The 22758-nt window shown below is 40.7% G+C and overlaps 1 protein-coding gene across 2 annotated transcripts in view; it reads right to left on the bottom strand.

Annotated features, from left to right (window-relative positions):
- Nucleotides 1–21372, bottom strand: part of UBE2E2 (ubiquitin conjugating enzyme E2 E2) — a 202115-nt gene extending 180743 nt beyond the window's left edge. Inside the window, exons 1-3 of one of the 2 annotated variants that reach the window (XM_009086111.3) lie at nucleotides 21082–21372; nucleotides 16265–16453; nucleotides 8266–8316 (exon numbers count right to left, since the gene is read on the bottom strand). In XM_009086111.3, coding sequence (XP_009084359.1) covers nucleotides 8266–8316; nucleotides 16265–16440 — 227 coding nt within the window. In that variant the 5' untranslated portion in view covers nucleotides 16441–16453; nucleotides 21082–21372. The remainder of the gene's footprint in view (nucleotides 1–8265; nucleotides 8317–16264; nucleotides 16454–21081) is intronic. The other variant, XM_018909592.3, reaches the window with a different exon arrangement.
- Nucleotides 21373–22758: the final 1386 nt, after the last annotated feature.

Genomic DNA, 22758 nt, shown 5'->3' with positions numbered 1-22758 from the left:
CTTACAGAATCACCATCTTGGCCTCCACAATATTTACAACATTAAAAGGCTACAAGTGTCAGGAAAGCATATTATCACTCACCTATAGCCTTCTCTAGGCATAGTATGCATCTCCAGTTAACAAAGGCCACATAAATATGGCTTTTGTGCCAAGCAGACAGTAAATTATGTATTTGACTACACACTTCTCCCAAAAAAACCCCAGAATGTTAACATTAATCAGAGGAAACTTCAGATTCTGGCATAAATTTGACTATGGCATAAAAGGTAATATTTAAAATACATAATGCCTTACCACACAAACACGAGCTGCCATATGTGAGGCACTGCTAAGCATGGTTTCTATTAAGCCAATACACAGTAACTGGCTTCTTTCCAAGCAACATGGAAGTATTTAAAAACCCTGTTTAATCCAATTCCACAGCCTTGAAACAAAAATAAATTAAAGTGTTGCAAGAACTGTTAAAATGAAAAATTAAAGGCATGTAAATAAGTGAAAAAAAAATTGTCAGAGAAAATGAAAACAAAGATTATTTCAAGTAGATATCTTAATTGTAATTAGTAACATTTGGCATGTTTATATGATTCAAAGCTGCAGCCAATTAGATACCCCAAAAAGCTTGTAACAAAGCTGCAAATGTGTAAGTACAGCATAAATAAGTTTTATTGCTCACCAAGAAAACAGCACCCAGATCAATTTCATAGTTTGTTTCCAAAGTATTGCAAAGCATGCTCTGTTACTACTTCATGACTTAGTCCTAAAGTGCAGCATTTCTGCCAGGAGATTTTGGAAAACAATTTCATTAAATTAAATTTATTAATTGTTATTCTGCACACTTTCCATATATACCAAGAGCAAAAGAAAAATTAGAGCATTGCTTTAGACTGTCCCGACTATGCAAAAAAAACTGAAACCAAAACCAGCAACAACAAAAAGCCAACACAAACAAACAAACAATGCCCCCCCCAAAATCAAGTGCACTAAAATTTAATAGCTGTTAAAAAGCTGTACAATTGTGGTATTAGAACTGAGAAAGACTGGTTTTGTTTGTTTTTTTTTTTTATAATAGATTTCCAAGGGGAGGGGATTTAAATATTACAGGGAAAGGCAGAATTCAAATTCTGCTCAAATGTGGTTTACTGAAGACAACAGTGTTAGGCAGTTACGAGATTGTGCCATTTACTGAAGGAAACAAATACTTCATTATGCTGTCAGTCCCAACCAACAGACAAAATATCTTCCATTTCCCTCATTTATTCAATAATGAGTAAATTACTAAAGGGTAATGAGCTGCTAATAAAAGCATGTTTTTTTACATGATTATCATGAAATGGCAGTGCCTGCTTTTTCAGTGCAGTAGTACCTAATAGAGGCAGACTTTCAAAAGATCCTCCTCTTTCAAATTTCGGTAAAGAAATTGACCCTTACATAGTTTTCATACTAGAAATTAGTTTACATTTAGGGAAAAAAAAAAAAAAAAGAAAAACCCCACAAAAACAGCTAACTGTATATCAAATCTACACATTCAGGTATTTCTTTGCAAAGTCTTCTAGCAATGAGGTAAAGTCTCAGTCAAGGTGGTTTTGCTTCCCTTGCTGGCAAGCAGTGACTGTTTATTTAATGCACTTATTTTAGGGATTGGGGGGAATGTTTTTTTTTTTTGTGTGTGTGTGTTTTATGAGGGCTTTATTGAGGAGATTACAAAAACATGCATATAAAATACCAGTTTTATAATAAAATCAAATTCTGGCTCATAGGAAAAGCAAAAAACAAATTAAAAAAATCTCCCACCTTAAACCAACACCTTTGTTTCTCTATTTAGGAGAAGGAAAAAGAAATGTCTACAAAAGGTGTTCTGAAAAACTGTGGAGCTGAAAGCATTGGGGACTGCACTTGTACACCGTAGGAGACTGACTTACAAAGACCAGCTGTAACTCAATATGAAACTGCTGGAAAAGAATTTCTCTGTTCAGAATTCCCCACACTAAAAGCATCAAAGTGTTTCGTTTTACCCTTGTTACAGTTCTTCACACCACCTTCCCCAGCTTACAATTTAAACCAGAGATTCAGTTATCTTCTACACGAAGCACATTGCAAATATCAAGGAACCCTCCCACATCCATCACAGGCTGCTTTTTGAGCATTTTTCTGCCCTTTCCTGCTTCAAGGAACGAGTGATCTTCCTGACCCCTCCTTATGCCCCAGTCTCATTTTCCTGCTTCAGCTGCGCCATAGGATGTGCTCTGGCATCTCCCTGACCTTCCAGATCTGCACTCACACGGTGCTTGCTCAAGTACTCTCATTCTTCTCTAACACTAGTTTCTCTTTTCTTTTCCTCCTGGGAGAGAAGTTGTCATCATTCAAAAACTGGGAGAACTGGCAGAAATCATGTGGAGGTATTGTTAAGCTGGGAGGTATTAATGGGTGTTGTCAGACAGTTCCTTACATCGTCATTGCTGAGTGAAGTTGCCAGACCTGGCAGGCAGCCAGTGGCAGGTTCCCTTTACTGCCTTTCTTTCTTTTATTTCCTCTCCTGCCTTCATGAAAGTTGCTAACATTTCAAGCCACCAATGGCCACAACACATCCTGAAGCTTTTGAGCCTTGCATGTAATCAATCCTAAAAATCACCCCACAACCGCAAGCAATAATGCAACCAAGCAGATATTGAAAACAGTTTATTCAATGACCAAAAAAAAAAATAATTCAGTGCCCTCTAATAATTTTTCATATCAAACACAGATTTTCAAAGATATCAGATCACTAAAATAACCAGCTATATTTTTGATGGCCTTCCAAGTACACTGCATCTTGACACATGGAAGACCAATGAAAAGAAACATCTGTGTTATTTTTAAAAAACAGATGTTTCTAAACAATATGACATTGAAAGGTCACTTTTACAGTGAAAATAAACAGATATTTTTAAAGAAATGTTTTAATATAGTACACACTTCAGAGCTTAAAGCATGAACTACAGTTCTGCACTGTCTAAAAGAAAAAAGCTAAAGGAATGAAAAGTTTACATATTAAAAAGTAACCTCACACTTTTCATCCAAGGTACTTCAAGGTACCAAGGTAATACAATCTAAAAATCCTCACCAGTTAAAAAAACCAGCAATCTAATTCAAGTGATAAAATACAGGATGATTGCTATTAGAAAATATAATCCCAGTGTGACTGTTAACTTGCATATCTTTGGGACATGTTTCTTGCTGCTTTTGAAGCAGAAAGGGACTCAAAAGTAAAACATAAAGCAGCTGCAGTGAGTACTGAAATTTTTCACCCATCCTTAGCCCCGGTTGTTGATACATCATGGACTCAAAACCAACAGGATCCTGTAGCCTAGTACAAACCACTTCCATGCTCATCTTTTTGACTAAGTTTTGCTATTTGCTGCAAATTCTAAAGAGACCAGGCTAAGGTATATATAATGTTCTGTGTCACATGTTGTCACGAAGGTGAGTAGCAGCAGATCAAAATAAGTCTATACAGGCAGACAGTAAACTCCATGAGTAACACAATGGGAAGGAAGCCTGAATTCAGGCTGGAAATGTTTGCAAAGAAAAACGTTCAGAGAAAGCATTTCTTGCTCCACTTTTTCATCCTGCTTGCACATTAGCATCACATGAGTCACAGCTGTGTGCCTGTGGCAACAGACTGATGCCTCCCCAAGTCAAACAATCAAAATCACTGAGCACAATTGCAGGGTAGATACCTGCTCTACCTGCTGCTCCAGGTCCCTCCACTTCTCTCCCTCTGCATTTTAGAGCAAGGCTGACCATCTTCTCTCTGCCAGTCCTTCCCTGATATTGTGCTCCCTTTTGTTTGCTGCCCCTGACACTTGTGCCGCCCCTTTAGCTTTAAAGTAGCACTAGGTAGGAGTTTAAACACGGCCCCAAGAACAATAACTCAAATTGTTGGAATTCACATAATCCAATGGAGTTGTGACGATGCCAGCCTCAACATTTCATCAAAAAGAGTCAAAGCAGTATTAAGCAGAAATGTTGGACTCCATACAGTCACTAATAATACAAGAGATATCCACGAGGCACACTGACCTCTCTCCCTAAGTCAAACTGAAAACTTTGCCATTCCACTTGGCTCTTCTCAACATCATCCCAAAGAGAACTGTTTTAAGTATTATCAGTGTGATTAGTTTTCAAAAGCAAAATACTAGAATCACATATGCTGGTTGCTTATCAGTTTTGCAGACAGTATAAAAGGCAAGGAATTAACGTAATGATTCCCAATAAATGGAAAAGATAAGACTACACACACGATTTTAAACTGACTGCTTTGGAATGCCAGTCATTCTGCCCACTAAGCTGCACACTTCTTAACAGTATATTTCTGAGCCCTAAGCATCACATATACTGTTAGAGGGTAAAAGAAATAAAATGTAAAGAACATAATAGGAGTTGTAGTGAATACACAGAAAAGAGAATGATTAAAAGTACACCAGAGAACACCAAAAGAAAACATGAAAGGGAAGATAGGTAATATCAGTGACTTAATAGGAAAATTTTGAGCAGTTGCTCCAAGTGGTGTCCACAGAGAGCTGCTATTCACTTCATGCTGGCTCTCCTTGTTTCCAGCTGCTAAGTTCACATTGAAAGAAGCTAAAAATACATGAAATACTTTCCAAATATTATTTTCCCATGTAAGCAATTGGTATAAGTTGTCACAGAGATGTTATCCTCTTGCCAGTGAGAAGGGAAATACTATACAAGAAGTTGTGTTCTATGAAATCATTTGTCTCATGCACAATGCAGCCGAAAATATGGGGAAGCTTGAAAAGGCATTATTTTAGCTACAAGTATTTCCAACTCTTCCCCTCCTTCAGTAAGGCAATATAGGAAAATGACACTTAAATATGAGGATCTTATCACCCGTGAGAAAAGCTATACTCAGGAGCATAATATGTGTGCCATTTCTAGCAATCTAGCTTTGATATTTCAATGAGAGGAAAAAAAAGGCAGGAGTGGCAAACGTCTACAATTTAGGCATACCATCTCCTGACAAAGTGAAATTTCTCAATGCTGCAGATTTAAAACATAAATGGTACCGCTTTGAATTCAGGACCGTCCTTGCCAGTAAATTCAGCTCAATACAAAAGTAAAAGAGGGGAAGGGATGGGACAACGCATACTGAAAACCATCCAGTTCTTTCTGTTAAATGTGAAGTATAACAGGCTTTTTTATGACATACCTTCCTCCAAAAATAGCAATGATTACACTGCTCGCCTCCCACACGCCCCCCACCCCACCCCCTTCTCCAGCTTGGCTTTTTTACACTTAGAACATTATACGTTGTTCTCAGTCCTGAGGAAGGAGCCAAGTTTGTGGAGGCAAGAGGACTCACTCCACTGCCCAGTACCCAAACTACAGAAAAGGAAGTAGGGAGGCAGGTGACTCTAATTTCTTATAGCATTAAATCTTCTTTTAAATCCCAAGTGACAGATTTTTTAGGAACTCTGAAACCCACAGCTTTCCACAGTTTTGGAAAGACGCTGCAAGTCCCAGCAGTGATAATCCGCCAATTCCAAGGCACATTTGTGAGCAAGACTTTTTTATCTTCCAAACAAACACAAAGATTACACAGTCTATTCTCTTCACAGGGATGAGGCAGGGGAAATGTTAAGATCACAGCTGCTGCAGTAGTGGAAGTTGCAGCTGCCTTGGAGCTTGTAGTGACTGTGTAGCCTGCCATGAGATTGAGGGATGCTACTGAGCTACAGATACTGTTCCATTTGGGCCTTTTTTAATGAATGAAAGAAACCTAAAGCTTTGGCATACTGTAGTTAACTGTAGTTAATGAAAAGTCTTGCAAATTGTTTTTTTGTTTGTTTGTTTTTTGTTTTGTTTTGTTTTTGTCTTTTTTGCTATACTCCACCTAAGTTCCAATTCGCTCAACAGCTTTTCTATCAGAACTTCCCAAGTAGCTATTTAAGATAGCTGTATTCTTGAATAATACTTTCTTCACACCTCCTGTGACATTCAGTTATCAGAATTATCACATTCCTATTGCCCAGTCATTATTTATTTTATATATGAAGGAATACATACAGTGAAAGTAAGATGGAATCACAATCATTTCAAGCAACCTACACCTGGAATGAACTTACCTTTATGAAATATGGTTAGGCTTTTTAATAGAAAAAGCTAACCATGGCTTTTAACAATGACATAAATTTCACTAAAACTAAGAAAGGATCTATCAGTACTTCAAGATATACTGTACAATAGCTCAGCTTTCTTCATTATTCTAAAGAATCATGCCTGGCTGATTTATTTATTTTGTAAGGTTTAACTATAACAGAAAATAGACGAAATTCAAATAAAAACACTGTTTAGACTATGTCAACAAAGCATAAGCTAAATGAAGTGATTCTGCATTGACTATAAAAACATATTTGCTGATATTAAAGTTACTAATGGTTATCTATCAATCTATCACAACATGAAGTAATTCTGCATCTTAAGAACTGTGTTAAAGCAGCAGCCACATGAAGTTAGATGTGATTTTGCAAAACAGCATCATGGAGTGCACTTTATTGCTGTTTTATCATTAGTGTAAATAATTCAACAAACCCATGAAACCTCCAGATTACTTGGGTTTTTTTTTTTGTAAATTGCAAGTCACTATAGGGCTTTCCACTCAGTAAATGCTCACTTTACACGTGCTATCAAAAAAAAAACCCCAAATATTATAGTATCTTGTATACTGAAACAACTGCTTTGTTATAAAGAGAAGGCTTCAGAAAACCAGAAAAAAATGACACTGCTATAAAAACCTGTAAGCCTTTTACTCTCAGTTCAAAGACTTAACCATTCTTCTACAACAGACTGAAGTTTCATATTCATCTCAGCAAATCAATCCGCTAATAGGCATCAGTCATCAACACCGAAGTAAAATCTGCCACATGAAACAGCTTTGATGTGATTGAAGACTCACACACAGTCGTAAGCATGACAGAACAGCTTAGCTATTAAAATGTTTTATCCAGCAAAAAACTGTTCATCCTAATTGACTGAAATACTCTTTGAATGCTATTATTGCAAGGCTACTTCACTAAGCAGCGCCTTGGTACACAGCCACTTGACTTATATCTTGAGATCCCGAACAACCACATCAAATCTTGTTAGAGTATTTTCTTACACATACTTTTGTCAAGAGACCAAAACAATAAAGCTGACTGTCATTTTTACTACCAGTTGCTTAGTTAATTCGATACTGAAACATACTGGGATTCATTATAAACGCTGCATGCAATCAGCCATTTCTATCAATCTTTCTTTTTAGTGCAGTAACAGAATGAAACCCACTAACCACATCAGTTGAAATGGGTTGGCAGGACTGGGTGGAAGCTCTCATTCTGCACTGAGCTCAACCCGTCACCATGAGAGGTGCAGTAGCAGGGACTTCTTTAAACAGCAATGTGCAGCCCTGGCCCAGGTCCAACACTGACCATATGTCACAAGCTGACAGATAAGAAGCCCGAGACAGCCATCTGAGAACAACTGTACACAGCCCCAGCCACCAGACAGTGAGGGTTTCAAGGTCTACCTCATCAGTCATTTCAAAGCCAATTTTAAACATAACAGAAGGAAATACACTTGACAAAAAAAAAAAAACAAAACACAACCTGCCCCCCACCCCTCAAACCAAACCAAATCAAACCACAACAAAATGAATTACCCAAACCAAACAAGCACACAGTCATTTTCAGAAAGTCTGTATGAAGCTATACTCTAATTCAGGAAGTGTCCATTGAATATCACAATTGATTGCCACAAACACAGTTAGAAAATTACTCACAGTTTGTACCTACAACATTCTCCTTTCTCCATTATATTCACAGTGTATTAACAAGTTGCAAAGAAAGGAACCAAATATACCAAGCAACTGCCACCAAGATTACATTTTACAGAATCAAACAAAATACTATTGATTTAATATCTGAAATGAAGGATGATTTGATATTTAGATATCAAATCATAGATATCTAAATATCTATGATATCCTGTATCTATTAATGCATCACAGAGTTCATCCATTTACACCACTACTTTGGTTACCAGAAAGTATGTCATATCAATTCTTTACATGTAGGCAACATATTATCTATCAGCTCTTATTCCAAAATTACTAAATGATCAGCACAAAGGAGTAACTAAAATTTACTTCAGTCCCCTATGCAATTTCCACAGCTCCATACATTTCATTTCCATATTCCAAATTAATAAAATCCAGGTGAACTTACCTACAGTTCGGAGGAGGGTCTAATGTAATTTCTGCAAGTTCTTTCTGAATTCTTAAAAGAAAAAAAAGATACTATCAGGACATTTTTTTCAATCTGCTTCTTTCAACTTTATGAACATTTCTACATCAATCAATAGTAACAAAATATAATTCTTAGAATTTCTGATTGAAAGCTGATCTATAATGTTCCATGAAACTCTGCAAGAACATGCTGAATAAAACCCAAATATTTTCTGAAAAATGAACATCAAATACGGAACAAATGCCATGAGCAGCCACTTAGAAAATCACACTTTTTCTATAGGTCAGGAATCTCAGCTCCTTGGCTCACTTACACAATTACTAAATATCTCATATAGCCTCTTTCTCTATTTCCGCTCCTACTATAAGTCTTGCAGTTCTTGCCCTCCAGAATATTTAGCTTCTTAATAATGTGAATTGTACTGGCAGGGCAAAACCCCCAACTCAAAGGAAATAAGCTCACCCAGGACTTCACAACCTCCTACATATACTGAAGGGCTGATATCTGCTTCCCCCCCCAAAGGGAAGTGCTCCAGCTCCCTGGTCAGCCTGGGGACCTGCTGCTGGATTTGCCCTGATACCTGCCTTCTTTTTACTAAGGGGACAAATGCTATCCCAGATACAGTCTAATGAGAGCTGAGTAAAGGCAGATAAATCTCTTTCATTTGTCTATGGACTGTGCTTCTGTTAATACTTCCCAGGAGGCAGCCCAGCCTTTGTTGCTGCCTCACACTGAGCCTGCTCTCTGACAAGGCTCCCTGAGCAGAGATGATCCCCAGTGTGTATCTGAGAAAGGGGTAGGTCCTCCCCACATCCATGGTGTTCATTTGTCCTTGTTGAATTTCATGAGTTCTCTGTCAACCCTCTCCTGCAGCTTGGCCTGATCCCTCTGAGCCGCAGCCTTGCCCCGATGTGTACAAACTGCTTGTCATCTGAAAACTTCTCAGTGCACTCTGCCATGTCCTCCAGGTCACCAATAAAGACATTACAGGCATCCTGCCAGAGTTCTTCCTCCAGGGAGAGCAACTTGGTTGTTAAGGATTTCTGGATATTCCCAGGCTGATGCTTCCCAGCCAAGTCATTGAATAGCTGATCTCTGCCACAGCTGGCAATGGGGGCTCTTTTCCCTTACACCAGCATCTGCATGAGAGCCAGCATCTCGACCTCTGAAGAAATTTAATACGATACAGAGCTCCCAAAGGAACTCGTAGGAGTTTACAGTTCCCAAAGACTTGCCAGATTATGATGCCATAAGCAGGACTGCCAATGCCACCTTCCCTATAAACTATACCCAAGGCTTTTTTCATAGGCTACTTCAGTGCAAAAACATAATCATGTAGAAGGAGGAAGGAAAAGAAAAACAATTCAATACATCTTCAGTAGTTTCTTCGTGCCTTCTCCTTCTCAAGATTTCATGCACAGAGCAGATTGCTATTTCTGTGAGTCCCTACACTAAAAAAGAAATAATAACAAAATAATACCACTCAAATTCCTAAGATAGGTGCTCAGGCCACAAGCCAAAGGTTCAGGCCTGACCTACACACATCTTGTTAAAAAGGACTGCTACCCATTTTGCATATAAATACAGGTAAAGAAAATGGCCTTTCAAAATAAGCATTCAGGTATATTGGCATATATAAATTAAAAAAAGCAGTTTAATTCTTTATATAATGCTACAATCCAAACACAATCTTGCATGTTAAGGAGTCTCACAGCCATTATCAAAACTCCCCTTATGCCACTATGAATTGATTTTATGGCTCTAATGAATAAATGGACCAACAGCAGTAGAAGAACTGGCCTGAACTGAAGCCTTTACCATTCACATACTGAATATGGGCAAGATCTGTAGGCAGAGGCAATAACAATTTATTAAGACCTGATGACAGTATTGAAAAGATAAAAATACTCTTCCAGATGCTTAGATTTTTTTTTAACTTCTATGCATATAAATACAGGCAAAGTAAATGGCTGATCAAAATAAGCATTCAGGTATATTGGCATATATAATATAAAATGCCCCTGCATGTACCAAATGCTCTCGCCCAACTTGGTGCCATATGAAAACTCTAGAGTGCATTCTGCCATATCCTCCAGGTCACCCATAAAGACATGACAGGCATCCTGCAAGAGTTAACTCCAGGGAGAGCAACTTGGTTGTTAAGGATTTCTGGACATTCCCAAGCTGATGCTTCCAAGTCAAGTCCTTGAATAGCTGACCCAGCTGGGTGTATATACCCTACATACAGAGCTGGTGTATACCCTACACACACACAAACACACAAAGTTATTCCTACAGAGGGGAAACAATTTGATCTTTACTTGCTTTTTCTACTCATTGAGATGTTTGTACCTCCAGCAAACAGAATTCCTACAATAAATATCATCACTTTCTTAAAAAAATACAGGCACAGTCTGCTTAATCAAGGCATCTCATTTTTAATTAGTGAATTTTAAGCACAACGAAAATGTTGTTTTAAAAGTTAGCCCATTTTAAACAATCCTAACAAATCACAACTTTTAGAAAAGAGATCTTATAACTATGGGAATGCTTAAAATATTTCCTCTGTATATTACAAAATTCTGCCATGATTCTGAAATTTATACTACCACAAATTCAAACTACAGAAAACCTAGGCTGCATGGAAACTACAGTTTTGTGGTTTATGAGTTGTTTTGCTTTCTCAGCCTTTTCTGAAGTTACAGAATGATGGCATTGCACTTGTTTTTGAAGTCAGAGATCATTCATTTGTTTTGCATATCATAGTAAAAATAGCTATTATTTCATGGCATTAGAGTGAGTATGAGACACGTCAAGAATGGATTGACAACTTCAACAACCTCAGTCCTGGATTAAAAACGTTACATTCTTGCTCCTAAATCCTAACCCCCATTCCTTACATTCTGAAAACAAAACACTCTCATTTTCTCCATCTGTTCTAGTTCAACCCAAAACTACTAATGGCAAGAGCACTAAAATGGCCCTTTATCAACCTATTCTATGATTGAGCATACACAGACAAACCACCTTTCTTCCTCAAGATGTAAAAACTGTCTATTAATGTTCAAAATGTTCATCATTGCTCTCGCAAACTTTTAAGACAAAGATGTTTAATTCATGATTATTTTTATACAAACAAGATAAACATTTTAGTACAATACTGTCCACCAATTGCTCCTTAGCAAGCTGTCCATGTTTATTCTCCTGCTCTGTGGTGTCCCAAACTAAAATTAATTTATACACCTTACATTTCTTTTGTTGCAACCTTAATTTACCTTGCATTCACGCTGAGAGCTCATTCATAAACAGTTTCTGTAGAACAGCTGACACGTAGCTTGTTCACATGTCACAGCATTCAAAGTTACAATTAAATCATCGGACAGCATCCCAGAGAGCCTTGCACTGATAGAGACCTCCAGTGTGCAAGCTGCCCTTTGTCTGCACGTGCTCTGGCACTCGCCTCTATCCCCATTGAGCTGCCCCAGAATCTGCCATAGGAGAGGATGTGCCTCGTTTCCTTCGCTGACCACAGAGGATTCACCGCGAGAATATGCGGCCTCTGGCAACAAAACATTTTTTTTCAGGGTCCTTTCTGGCATCTGTTTCTTTGGATTTTCTGCCTCAATAACAGTTATGTTTAGAAATGTCAGAGAGGAAAAACCCTCTAAATTAAAATCATTACATATATCCAGTTTATATTTAAACTAACTACATTATGGTTTATTACATATTGGACAATGGGGATGATGGCAGGGGGTGAGGCCCTTGCTGGTAATCAAAGCCCTGGGCTGCACACATAAGACACTTAATTTGCAATGTCAAATCTGATACTTTTTTTGGTCTTATAGAAGTCATCTGACTCTTCTCTCTCATATATACACACACACACATATAAAAAAAAAAAAATTCCCTCCATTTAACTAACAGAAAAGAACAAACACAGTTGCCTTCCAGTAATGGTATAAAGGTTAATCTACTTGTAAATTCAGAAGCATGAAAGTACATTGTGTATTTCAAATATTATTAATTCTCACAGACACATATTTACTACTGTACCAAGCCAAAAGAGACTGAGTTCTTTCCTTCATGAAACAATTCTCTAAAGCTAACATGTTAGAGAATTTCCCAACATTACTACTAGGAAAATAAATAAAATAAAGGACTAGATGACAATAAACTCTTTTTACCACATCTGCTTTTCTAAACTACACATCTCTCTACCCATAAAAGCCAGATGAATCAATACCCTATATCGAAGAATATACTACTTAGAACATACTTAAAAATGCAGTCACTGGTATGTATTTCAATACTAAATAAATTGTGACTGAGCAGGAAATTGATCTAAAGATGGTTAGGTTCATACTGGAGGAAAAGAAATATTCTCACCTACTTATTAAAAGATGGATAAATGACAAGGATATTTCTTGTAAGAAAAAGCATTCTATATTTTGCCGTCAAATTCAACATGCTAAATATCATTTCCAGATTCTGTGAAAAACCTCACAGGAAAAAAAAAAGGGTGGGGGGGGTGGAAGGCAGGAAATGCTCAGTTTTGTTGAATTTCGAACCAATTTAATCTATCACTTATTTGCTCCTCCTTAAGGCTGCAACTTCTTTGAATAATGAAAAGATTACAACTAAAGCTGTACAGTTCACAATTCCTTGTAGGCAGAGATATATACTAAAAAAATTCAGGATTGGACATAAAGCTTTAGAGATTTTCAACCAGCAACTTCAGGAGCCAAGCAAAACAATATGTTTATTTGTTGAGCTACTATGTCAGCCAAGAATGGTTACACTTCTCTCAATCCAAAGGTCATGCTAAGATTTGCTACTTAAGAGGTAACAAGATGCCTGCTGTTTTCAAGGACAGCAATTCAATTCTATGTCTGAACTGTAATTGTGATATGCAGTGAGTTTCTCAATCTTGACATGTTGGGTAAGAAAGGTTGCTATTTAAGGTGATGCCCTCTGGGTGAGGAAAATTGAAGGACCGGTACACTGCACGACATATGCTGCAAGCTATTACACCTGTAGAGCAGCTAGTCCTGAAGCATTAACAGAGAAGGACACCATGTGATGGCATTCTGCCTTCTTGATGCCATCCACAGCAATGCTACCAGAAGAACCTCCGTATCTCAATACCAAAAATCTTACACAAATAGAAATATGAGTGGTTTCACATAGCCTCTGTAATCAGATCACTTTGGAAAGCAGTTAAGCTGCATGAACAGTATATTCATACATAAGACAGGGAGCAGTTTACAGTTACAGAAGCAAAAGTCAGCACACTGCTAAATCTTGATTATTATAAAATCTCATGCTACTGAAAATTCTTTAAATCTTACTGAATCCATAAACACACAAATGGAAAGCAAAACAGGAGTCTTCCAAATAGAGAGGCACAAACCTTTCTCCACATAAAGTAGGTATCATAATGCAATCTGAAAAAACTGTGGCTACAATTCCATGTGCACAAAAAAGCTTTCCAAGTGAGAAAATCGGATTCCCAAACTCAGGTGAGAATCAAGCCTGTAGTCTGTGATTTCAGCTCCAGTGAACACACTTGCTGGTGTTCAAAACTTCTAACAGGAATTAAGGAGTCCTGACAAAAGCCACAACTGTGCTACACTCTGTTGTTTGAGTGTTTTTACTGATTGTTTAGCAGAGTTGACTCTTTTCACCATAATAAAGCTACCAGAGTAAGGCCTCATTAAACCTGCACTTTCTCATTCATAATGAACTAAAATAACAATACTACTATGAAGATCTTTTATACAGACCGTTTTTGGAATACTTATTACATACTGAGGACTTTAAGACATTTTTCCTTCCTTTATGCTACTCCCCTCCTTTTTAGCCTCTACTTTAATTTCTGATTTAGCTTCCTTGAGACATAACTGATTTTAATTAAAAAGCACAGAAACAAAATCTGCAATATGAAAACCTGGCTAGATTAGAGAATGTGTAATCCCAATTTTAACACAATTACAAACTACTGAATATTCAAAAACAAAAAAAGAAAGGAAAAAAATGATACAAATAAAAACCTCCATTACTACAACAACTGTTTCTGTAATCCTTCCAGAAAGTGCTGTAACAACCACTACCCTTAAATTACATTTCTCTTCAAAAATACTGTACACATATCTACACAATTATTGTAAGTCATGTCAGCTTTTAAAATGTATAATCAAATGTATATTTCTAAAATGTATAATCAATATTACTACACATGTGAAACTAGCTTTAGAGTCTAACTGGCAAATGTACTGAAGTCAGCAACGGATGGCATAATTAGTTTCAGCAGAACCATAAGCAGATATGATTAAACTTTAAAAGGTTTAAGTAATTTTATCGCTGTAAAATGCTTGTTGATAAAAGCTCTAAGCTTTGAAGATACAAAGCTAAGATTAATAGACCAATTTCTGACATATCATTATTAATTTTTTAATAGGATAGTGTCCACAGGCCCTTGTCAGAATCCTAGCATCATTACACCAGGCATTGTACAAAGTTCAGAATACACAGACTGCTTTCTAAAGATGCTGGAAACTGTTTTTATGACCTTCAAAGTCATGACTAATCCAATATTTCTAATTTTTAAAAAATAGTAATAGCAGGAAGCAGACGAAAGAGAAGACGACCAGAAACCATAATGGCTGTGAGGATTAACTACATTAATATCATCATGATTTCTAGTGAAAGCTGGGTGGGGTTTTTTCCCCTCTTGTCATAAAAGGAAACACTAGCAAGTTTTGCTGGCCATTCTGTAAGTGATATGACCAGGTAATCTCCTAATAGCATCACAGTAGGAATGTGTGTCCAGTATCTCTCTAGGGAATAAAAATTAAGAAAAACTAGCTGAAAGAAAGGAATCTAAAGCAGAAGAAAAGCATGACATGACAATACCTCACTGGAAAGACAAAAGATATTTTAGTATCTTCACCAAAGAATCTAAAGATACTTTAGAAATGGATTTATTGGTAAGGAACAGATTAAGGCAAAACAAAGACTTGAATCCTGACTAGATGTATGCACATGTTTATATAGTATTATTTACAGACTCTGACTACATGCATATGTTATAAATTATGGCAGCAGGGACTTGATGCTTCTCCTTTACCACAGCACCACAACTCCAGTGTTTTCTCTTATAGTTTACACTGCCTTGGACTAGCAAAGAAACGAGATCTGGGAATTCTGCATCAGGACAATCTGCAGAATTGGTCTCTTGTCAGATTATTTTATGAATGCTTTTTAACTTCAATCACTATAATCCCACTTGCCCAGGCTTACAAGCCTACGTGTACCAGCGAAGCAACACTAAGCTGTAAATTCCTTCTGTCTGGTCTCAGCAAGACAATCGTTATCTGGAGATGGACATGACACCATAGAGTAATTTAAATAGCTATTCTACAAACCAACCTTTCATCTCAATCAGAAAAGGGAGGGAAAAGAAATGGGTATTAAAACAGATCACAGTTTAAAGTAATGAAACCAACACACATTTGTTGTTCACTCAAGTATTTCTGACCTGACCATCTGGGAAAAGAAAAGGCAGTACTTCATGGAAATAGGTATTATGGTAGTCCTAACATTCTGAGTTACTGAACTGTCTGAAATGTTTATGGCTAATTAACTGTAAGTTACACTGACAAGTTTCAACATCAGTCATACAAACATATACAGAGATATATTTTATAAGGCTACAAAACTGTCTGAGTTTTATTAGCAATAAAAAAATGCCAGCTTTTATCATGCAAGCAACTATTAAAACCATGTGAAAGAGGCAAACTGACAAAGAAAGGGGAAAGTATACAGGTCTCATTATCGTGACCAGTCTCAAAAGGTTATTGCACTGATACAGTAGTGCTATAATAAAACAATCAAAAAATTAATATACTGAGTCAATACATGGATCTGATGGCCAGCTGAAAGAGAAAGGAAAAAAAAAACTGGAAGAACACTGTACCTTTTAGCACTAGTTGACAATTTAGCAGCTGTTTTGCTTGATATTTTTCCCTCTTTTTTCTTGGGTTGAACTTGCTCCCTTTCTTGTTCCTGCTGAACGCCTTCACGCTGATCTCCATCAGAGCTGCCTCCACTAGTGCTAGGACTATCATCCACTCTCTGCCCCTCTGTAGACATGGCAGATGCTGCACTGAACAAAGACAAACAACTGAAGTTAGTTTTTTGAGAAGAAACTGCCTAATTGTATTTCTTTCATGCTTAAGGAAAGAACACATGGGATATATGTCTTGGTCCTAATAAAATAATGCTTGTGTCACAGTAGCTCAGTAATCCTCGTACTGAAGAGTTTTGCCACAAATATCTTAACAACAATTCAGGAGCTGGCAATTTTAAACCCTATACCACTGCCACCCCCAAAAAAACCCCAGCCAACCCACAAACAAAAAATACAAAACAAACACACAAACCAATCCTCCCGCCAAACTCTTCACACATACACACACACATATATGTATGAAAACCAGAAGTCACTGAAGTGAAGTGGGAAACATAATCCTGCAAGTGTAAAACCATTCACTGTGAATTATGTTTTCCAACCACTCAGCAATACCATCAGTTACCTGTCCCATCAACTATGCCACCAGTTCAAATCTACCACAGCTAGTTAAAAACTGAGAGTTATTACTATCTTAGGACTCTCTGTTATCCCATATGAAATAAATCTGTGGGCTCATTCCAAGTGTACAATGTGGGTTTCCACATTACAAAATCCACATCTTGGCATGCTTGATGGAAACACAGAACTAAAATGCTCTAACACAGGACTGTTTGTATTTACTAAAGCAGTGAGCACGTTGGTAGAGGATATAACAAAGTTTTTTCCTGACATTTCGTTCAGGCAACATGAGGCAACAAACCTGTCAGAGAACATGAGCAGCAAGAAATCTCAGCATATTTCAGAAGTTAATGCTTTATTCACACACTTCTGATACTAGTTAGCTATTTTAATGTCTTCCTTCATTTTAAATAGTATAACAATATGCCGACAGATGAGGAATTACAAGCCCACTGTTACAGCTGTCATGACTTCTCAAACTCTCAAACTGTTCTAATGAAGGGCAGATGTCCATGAAAAGCCCCTACTGAATTTGCTTATCTGGTGGCACTGACTGATTTAAAAAAAACAACCGAAAAAACCAAAACCAAACAAAAAACCCAAACCAACAAAACCAAAACCAAATTAAAACCAAAGCGAAACCCAGGTCTTTAACTCCAAATCTGTACCTTATATACCAATGCTAAATATCCTTCTCTAGAGATTTTTAATAAAAAGCACACAGGCCCAAATGTTACTTGCTTACACCCACGCAATCCCCATATATCTGGGTGGTTTTCTGATCAAATCTGTCTGAATGAAGAATTTGCTCTTTTATACACAAAGAGTTTCAAATTGCTGTGAACTTCGACTCACTTTTCCTCTTACCTATGTACAGACATCATCACAATTAAGAACAAAACTATTCACCTTGACTATTATATGTTTTAAGACTCGGTCAAGGGAGGATAATGAGATTTCAGGCTCAGATTCAACCATGCTTGTTCTATGGATTAAACAAAGTTCATCTCCCTGTACATATTTATGGAAAGAGACAGCAAAGGAAAAGTAAATTAATATCAATGCCAACAAGGTTGTGTTGAAAAGGATGCTTTTAAAGAAGGCCTAAGTGTTCTTGTTACAGAATAGAAATAAATTTCCTCCTATACTGAAAAACCCTTGCCAAGATCTAATTCTATCAAATAATAAAGACTATGGAGTAGAAAAAATAATCTCTTTAGGCAGTATTGACAGATCCAACTAACTTCAGGAGGAATTAGGTCTTTTTTGTCTATCTTGTGAAACTATACTGAAAAAGAATTCTGGAAGTATAGCACCCCTTCAAAATGTTTAGGCATTAAAAGAAACAGCAATCAATACCAAGTGATAGATATGTGACTAAAGTTTCCCTTCATCAGCTTAAGCTGCATTTTTGATTTTATAACAAAAAATAGTATTTTTGAATCTAAATATATATAAATACACAACACCTAACCTGCTCATTAAGGTAACTTAAATAATGCAGAGTTTCTGTCCTAAAATTAAAATACAAAAAATGTTCACTCCTAAAGAACAATTTCTCCTATAGTACAGCTACAACAATACATTTAACATAGTTCATAAATTTACACAGGCTGATGTTCAGATATTTAAATCCTGGTTGTGAGATTCCAAGGTAAAGCAGTAGAACACTTAGAGGTAATAAAAACCAAAAGTATCACATTCTGAAAAGTCAAAATATACAACTGTAATGCAATTTTGGTACTAAGTACCCATTTTCCTTGCTTCCATATAAAGCTAAAATACAACCTCATCTCTTTTTATAACACTTAATGTTGGCCTTTATTTGCCCTAGATTTTACTTCTGACCTTTGCTTAATACATCTAATTTTAAAGAGAAAAATTCTCTCTTCACAATGTACATAGGCTTTAACACTGCAGGCCAGAAAGTTAAAAGCATATTTAATAATGCTTATATGCATAGGACATCTGCTATGAATAATCTTGGCTATAAATATTACTATTATCCAAAAAACAACTGTATTCACTTCATAAGTTCAGGTTACTATCCAGCAGACAAACACTGTAACAGTAGCCCAGAGCATATAATTACTGTAACATGTAATGCCAGCACTTACAAGAGGAAAATGTTTAAATCTGTCACTTGATGTCTGGCTAGTTTCTGGGGTGGGGGTGGGGGGGTGGGGGAAGATTGGCTTTTGGGTGTTGGTTTGTATTTTTTTTTTCCTTTCTCCTTCTGTCCCTGTTCCTCTTTCTAACATCCAGGCATTTCTTTCTTTTCCCTCTCCTCACAATATCTGCAATTCTAAGAAGTTTTGTTCAAGGGATGCTCAATAGCATGTTTTAAGGGGCCTGAAAGTAGACACGTCTAATGGGATCAAACTTAGAAGACACACAAACATATGAACAAGTAAGAGAATGGGGGGGAAAAAGTCAACTGAGAGGATGACACTGCGAAGAAAACATTTTGCTGCCACTAACACAGACAGAAATACAAGATACTCCTTGAATTTGAAGAGCCATAAGTGTGTTTGCAACTGTCACACAGGGTGAGAGGGAAGACACACGATGTCCAGGTTCCCGGCTGCCAGGCTATTCTACATTCAGACGGGGGTTGCTAACCTCCCTGCTGTTGTGCAGAGAAAAATGAGCAGAGGGGGCAGAGGAAGGAATGAAGGGGGACTTAAAAGTCTCTGCCTTAACGTGAGATGAATCAGCACCGAGGGAGATTACAAGTGTAACTACAACTATCAATTTGAAGTGAAGGGTGTTCAAAATATTTTGCTTTTGTCAAATATATCCACCGGCACCTTGCCTTTCCTCCTCAAACTAAAAACAAAACCAAAACAATAACAACAATAAAAACAAATACACCAACAACAAAAACAAACAAACCATCAACAAAAACAAATAAGACAAAAAAATACCCCAAACCACTAGTCATTATCAGATATCACACACCACCAAAAAAAAAAAAAAATTAAAAAATCCACCAGTCGGGGACAGCAAGATTCTGGCAATGTGCAGATGTGTCCCAAGGGCGGCAGAGCTAGTGATGATGTCTTTCTAAAGCGCTCGTAATTTCCTATAAGCCAAGATAAATTGAGTATTTCTGCAGGGTCCACCACGAGCAGCAATGGCAGCAGCCGCCTTACTTCATCTTCATTAGAAACCATAAAGAGCAAAAAGACCACAGCATCGCGGGACGGGAGGCAGAAAGAGCCCTGTCTGTGCAAGAGGAGGGTCCGCCACTGAGAGGGGCACCCGGAAGGATGGGACGGGACAGGACGGCAGCCCCGGGCTCCCACGGCCCCGCGTGGGCACACGCACGACTCTCCCGTCGGGAAGCCCCCGCAGCACGGGAGGGAGTGGGGGCCACGAGCATCCCTAGAACCACACAACCCCCGCACTCCCACGGTCGGGCGGGCGGGCGGCGGCCGGGCCAGGGTGAGAAGTAGGAGACTGCCGAGGAGAGGAGGAGGAGGAGACTGAGAGAGGAAGACGTAGGGGGCACATGCGGGGAGGGAGAGGGTTGGGCTGCGGGGCTCCTTGGGGCGCGGGGCTGGGGGGGTTAATGCCTTTCCCGAGGGGTTCCAGTCCGAGGTGCCCACCGCTGCGGCGGGGGCTGTGAGGATTGTGTATCCCAGGAGGCTCGGTCGTGGTGGGGGGCAGGGGGTACCCCGTCGACCCAGGGGTGCAGAGAGTGCCGCGGGGACCATGCGGAGCAGGGCTGGAGCGGGGGTGGGGAGCGGGGGTGGTCGCTGCTCCCGCCCGCAGCAAGGCGAGCAGGACAAATGGACACGGAAGAGTTGCTGAAAGGGTGTGGGGGTGCTGAGGAGCAATGGAGGCTGGATGGAGCTTGGGGGAGCGAGGAGCGCCGCCAGAGATGCCGAGGTGGCCGGGGGCGGCGGGGGGGCGGCCGGGACGGTTGCTATGAAAGGGCACGGCAGAGGATGACAAGGGGGGCAAGGGGGTACCAGGCAGCACCAGGGGGATGCGGAGAGGGTAGGGAAGATGAAGGATAAAGATAGAGACCGAGGGTCGCAGATAAACGTGGGGGAGAGAGAGGGTGCTGCCGTGGGGGAGGGATGGCGAGCGATTGGGGGGTAGGAGCCCGGCGGGGGGAGGGGAGGCAGACGGGGAGCTCAGCCGGGGCAGAGGTAGGTGTACCCCGGCAGGGACGGGGGGAAAGCCGCTGCTACCTGCAAGCGAGCGCAGGTCTCTCTCTCTCGCTGGTGCCGGGCACAAGCTGCGGGACAATCCGTCGCGGTCGCCCCGACTCCGGCCGGGCGCGGGGCTGGAAAGGGGCTGCAGCCGCTCACTGAGTCATGAGCTCGCTGTCCCGCGCTCCTCGCCCTCGGCTTCCTCTCCCCTTTGCCGTCTCTCCCGAGCAGCAGCGACAGCCGCCGCTGCTTCTCCCACCGCCGCCGCTTCTGCCCCCACTGCCCGGAGAGAAGTGAAGCCGCTGCCGCGCGCGCGCGCGCACCCCCGCCGCCGCCGCCTCCGCGCGCGCGCGCCCCCACCCGTCCGCCCGGCGCCGCGCGCGCGCCCGCCAGCCAATTATCCCGGGCGCTCGCGGGCCGCCGAGGGAGGGGCGGGAGGGCGGGGGCGCGCGCGGTTTCGGCAAGGGAGCGGGGCGGGGGGGGGGGGGAAGTGACGGGATGGGGGCGCGGGCGGGCGCGCGTCCGCGGGGGCTGGCGGAGGCCGCGCGCCGCCGGGCAGGGGGGAGGGGCAAGAGGCGGCGGCGGGAGCGCGCGTTAAAGGGAAGCACCGGGGGCTGGGCGGGGTCAGCGGGGCAGAGGAAGAAGGAGGAGGCGGGAGGGTATGGGGCGAGTCGCCGGGACCTTCGGCCGGGGATTCGGGGGGGATGGAGGTGAGGGTACCCGGCCGTTCTCCCTGCCGCCGCCGGGCTGTCATGGGCCCCCACGCGAAAGTCCGGGAGGTGGAAGGGGCGGGCCGGGACAGGGCAGGGGGCGGTGGAGGCCGGTATCAACTTTCTTGGCTCTTCTCGTCTTTTTCGGCTCCTTTGTTCCCCTCGCCAGTCGCCCTCTCCTCCGCCCCCTCCCCGGTCCCGGCGACCGGCGCCTCCCCAGCGCCTTTGTCTCCGCGGAGCCGGAGGGAGCAGCCGGAGGGGACGCAGCCGATGCCCCGGGCGGGGAGGGACGCGGTACCTGGGGAGGGGAGGTGCGAGGGTACGCGGTGCCTCGGCCGGCCTGCAGCGAGGGCCCAGGCCCTTGGCACTTGGTGGCCACACTTTGTGTTACCGTGGTAGTTTCGACCGCTGCGTGGCATCAGCACGGCTGGGTGGCACAAACCGCCCCCGGCCGCTGGCGGCCCCGGTGACGTGCAGCATCCCGGCTGGAGATAGGCGCTGTCGCCTGATTGTGGCCAGGTAAATGAACCTCACCTCCCACGCAGGCTGGCATTGCCTCTGTGGAAAGCATCGCAGTCAGGAATGGGAGAGGCCAAGGCAGAGCCGCACTTAAATGTTAGTTGTTTAGTGGGAATATTAACCTGGAACAAAACAAACCTCCAGCAGAACTGGCTGTCAGGTAACCCCGGCTGCGCTGGGCCATGAGACACTTCTGTCCCTGTGCCGACCCTGCTGCTTTAATCTTTACATAATATGCTTAGCTATGTTATGTAAACTATCACCTCAAACCTTTCTTCCTCTAACAGGGAAATATACCAGCTAAGGGTAAAGGGGTAATGCCAAGTTAAAATGTTTTCCCTCTTTTTTACAACTAAAGGGAATTTAAAAAATAAAATGTGTTCTTATAATTCCATATGTAGGAGGAAAAGTTTCTGCCTGCTTGAGCTGTGAAGTATCGTATTTTTTCTGACTTATGGTTGAGGTGTAGGTGGAGCTTATGCCACCA

The sequence above is a fragment of the Serinus canaria genome, chromosome 2, assembly GCF_022539315.1.
Source record: "Serinus canaria isolate serCan28SL12 chromosome 2, serCan2020, whole genome shotgun sequence".
Classification (NCBI taxonomy): Eukaryota; Metazoa; Chordata; class Aves; order Passeriformes; family Fringillidae; genus Serinus; species Serinus canaria.
The sequence above is the reverse complement of the archived record's forward strand: the minus strand, read 5'-3'. Positions and strand labels throughout refer to the sequence as shown.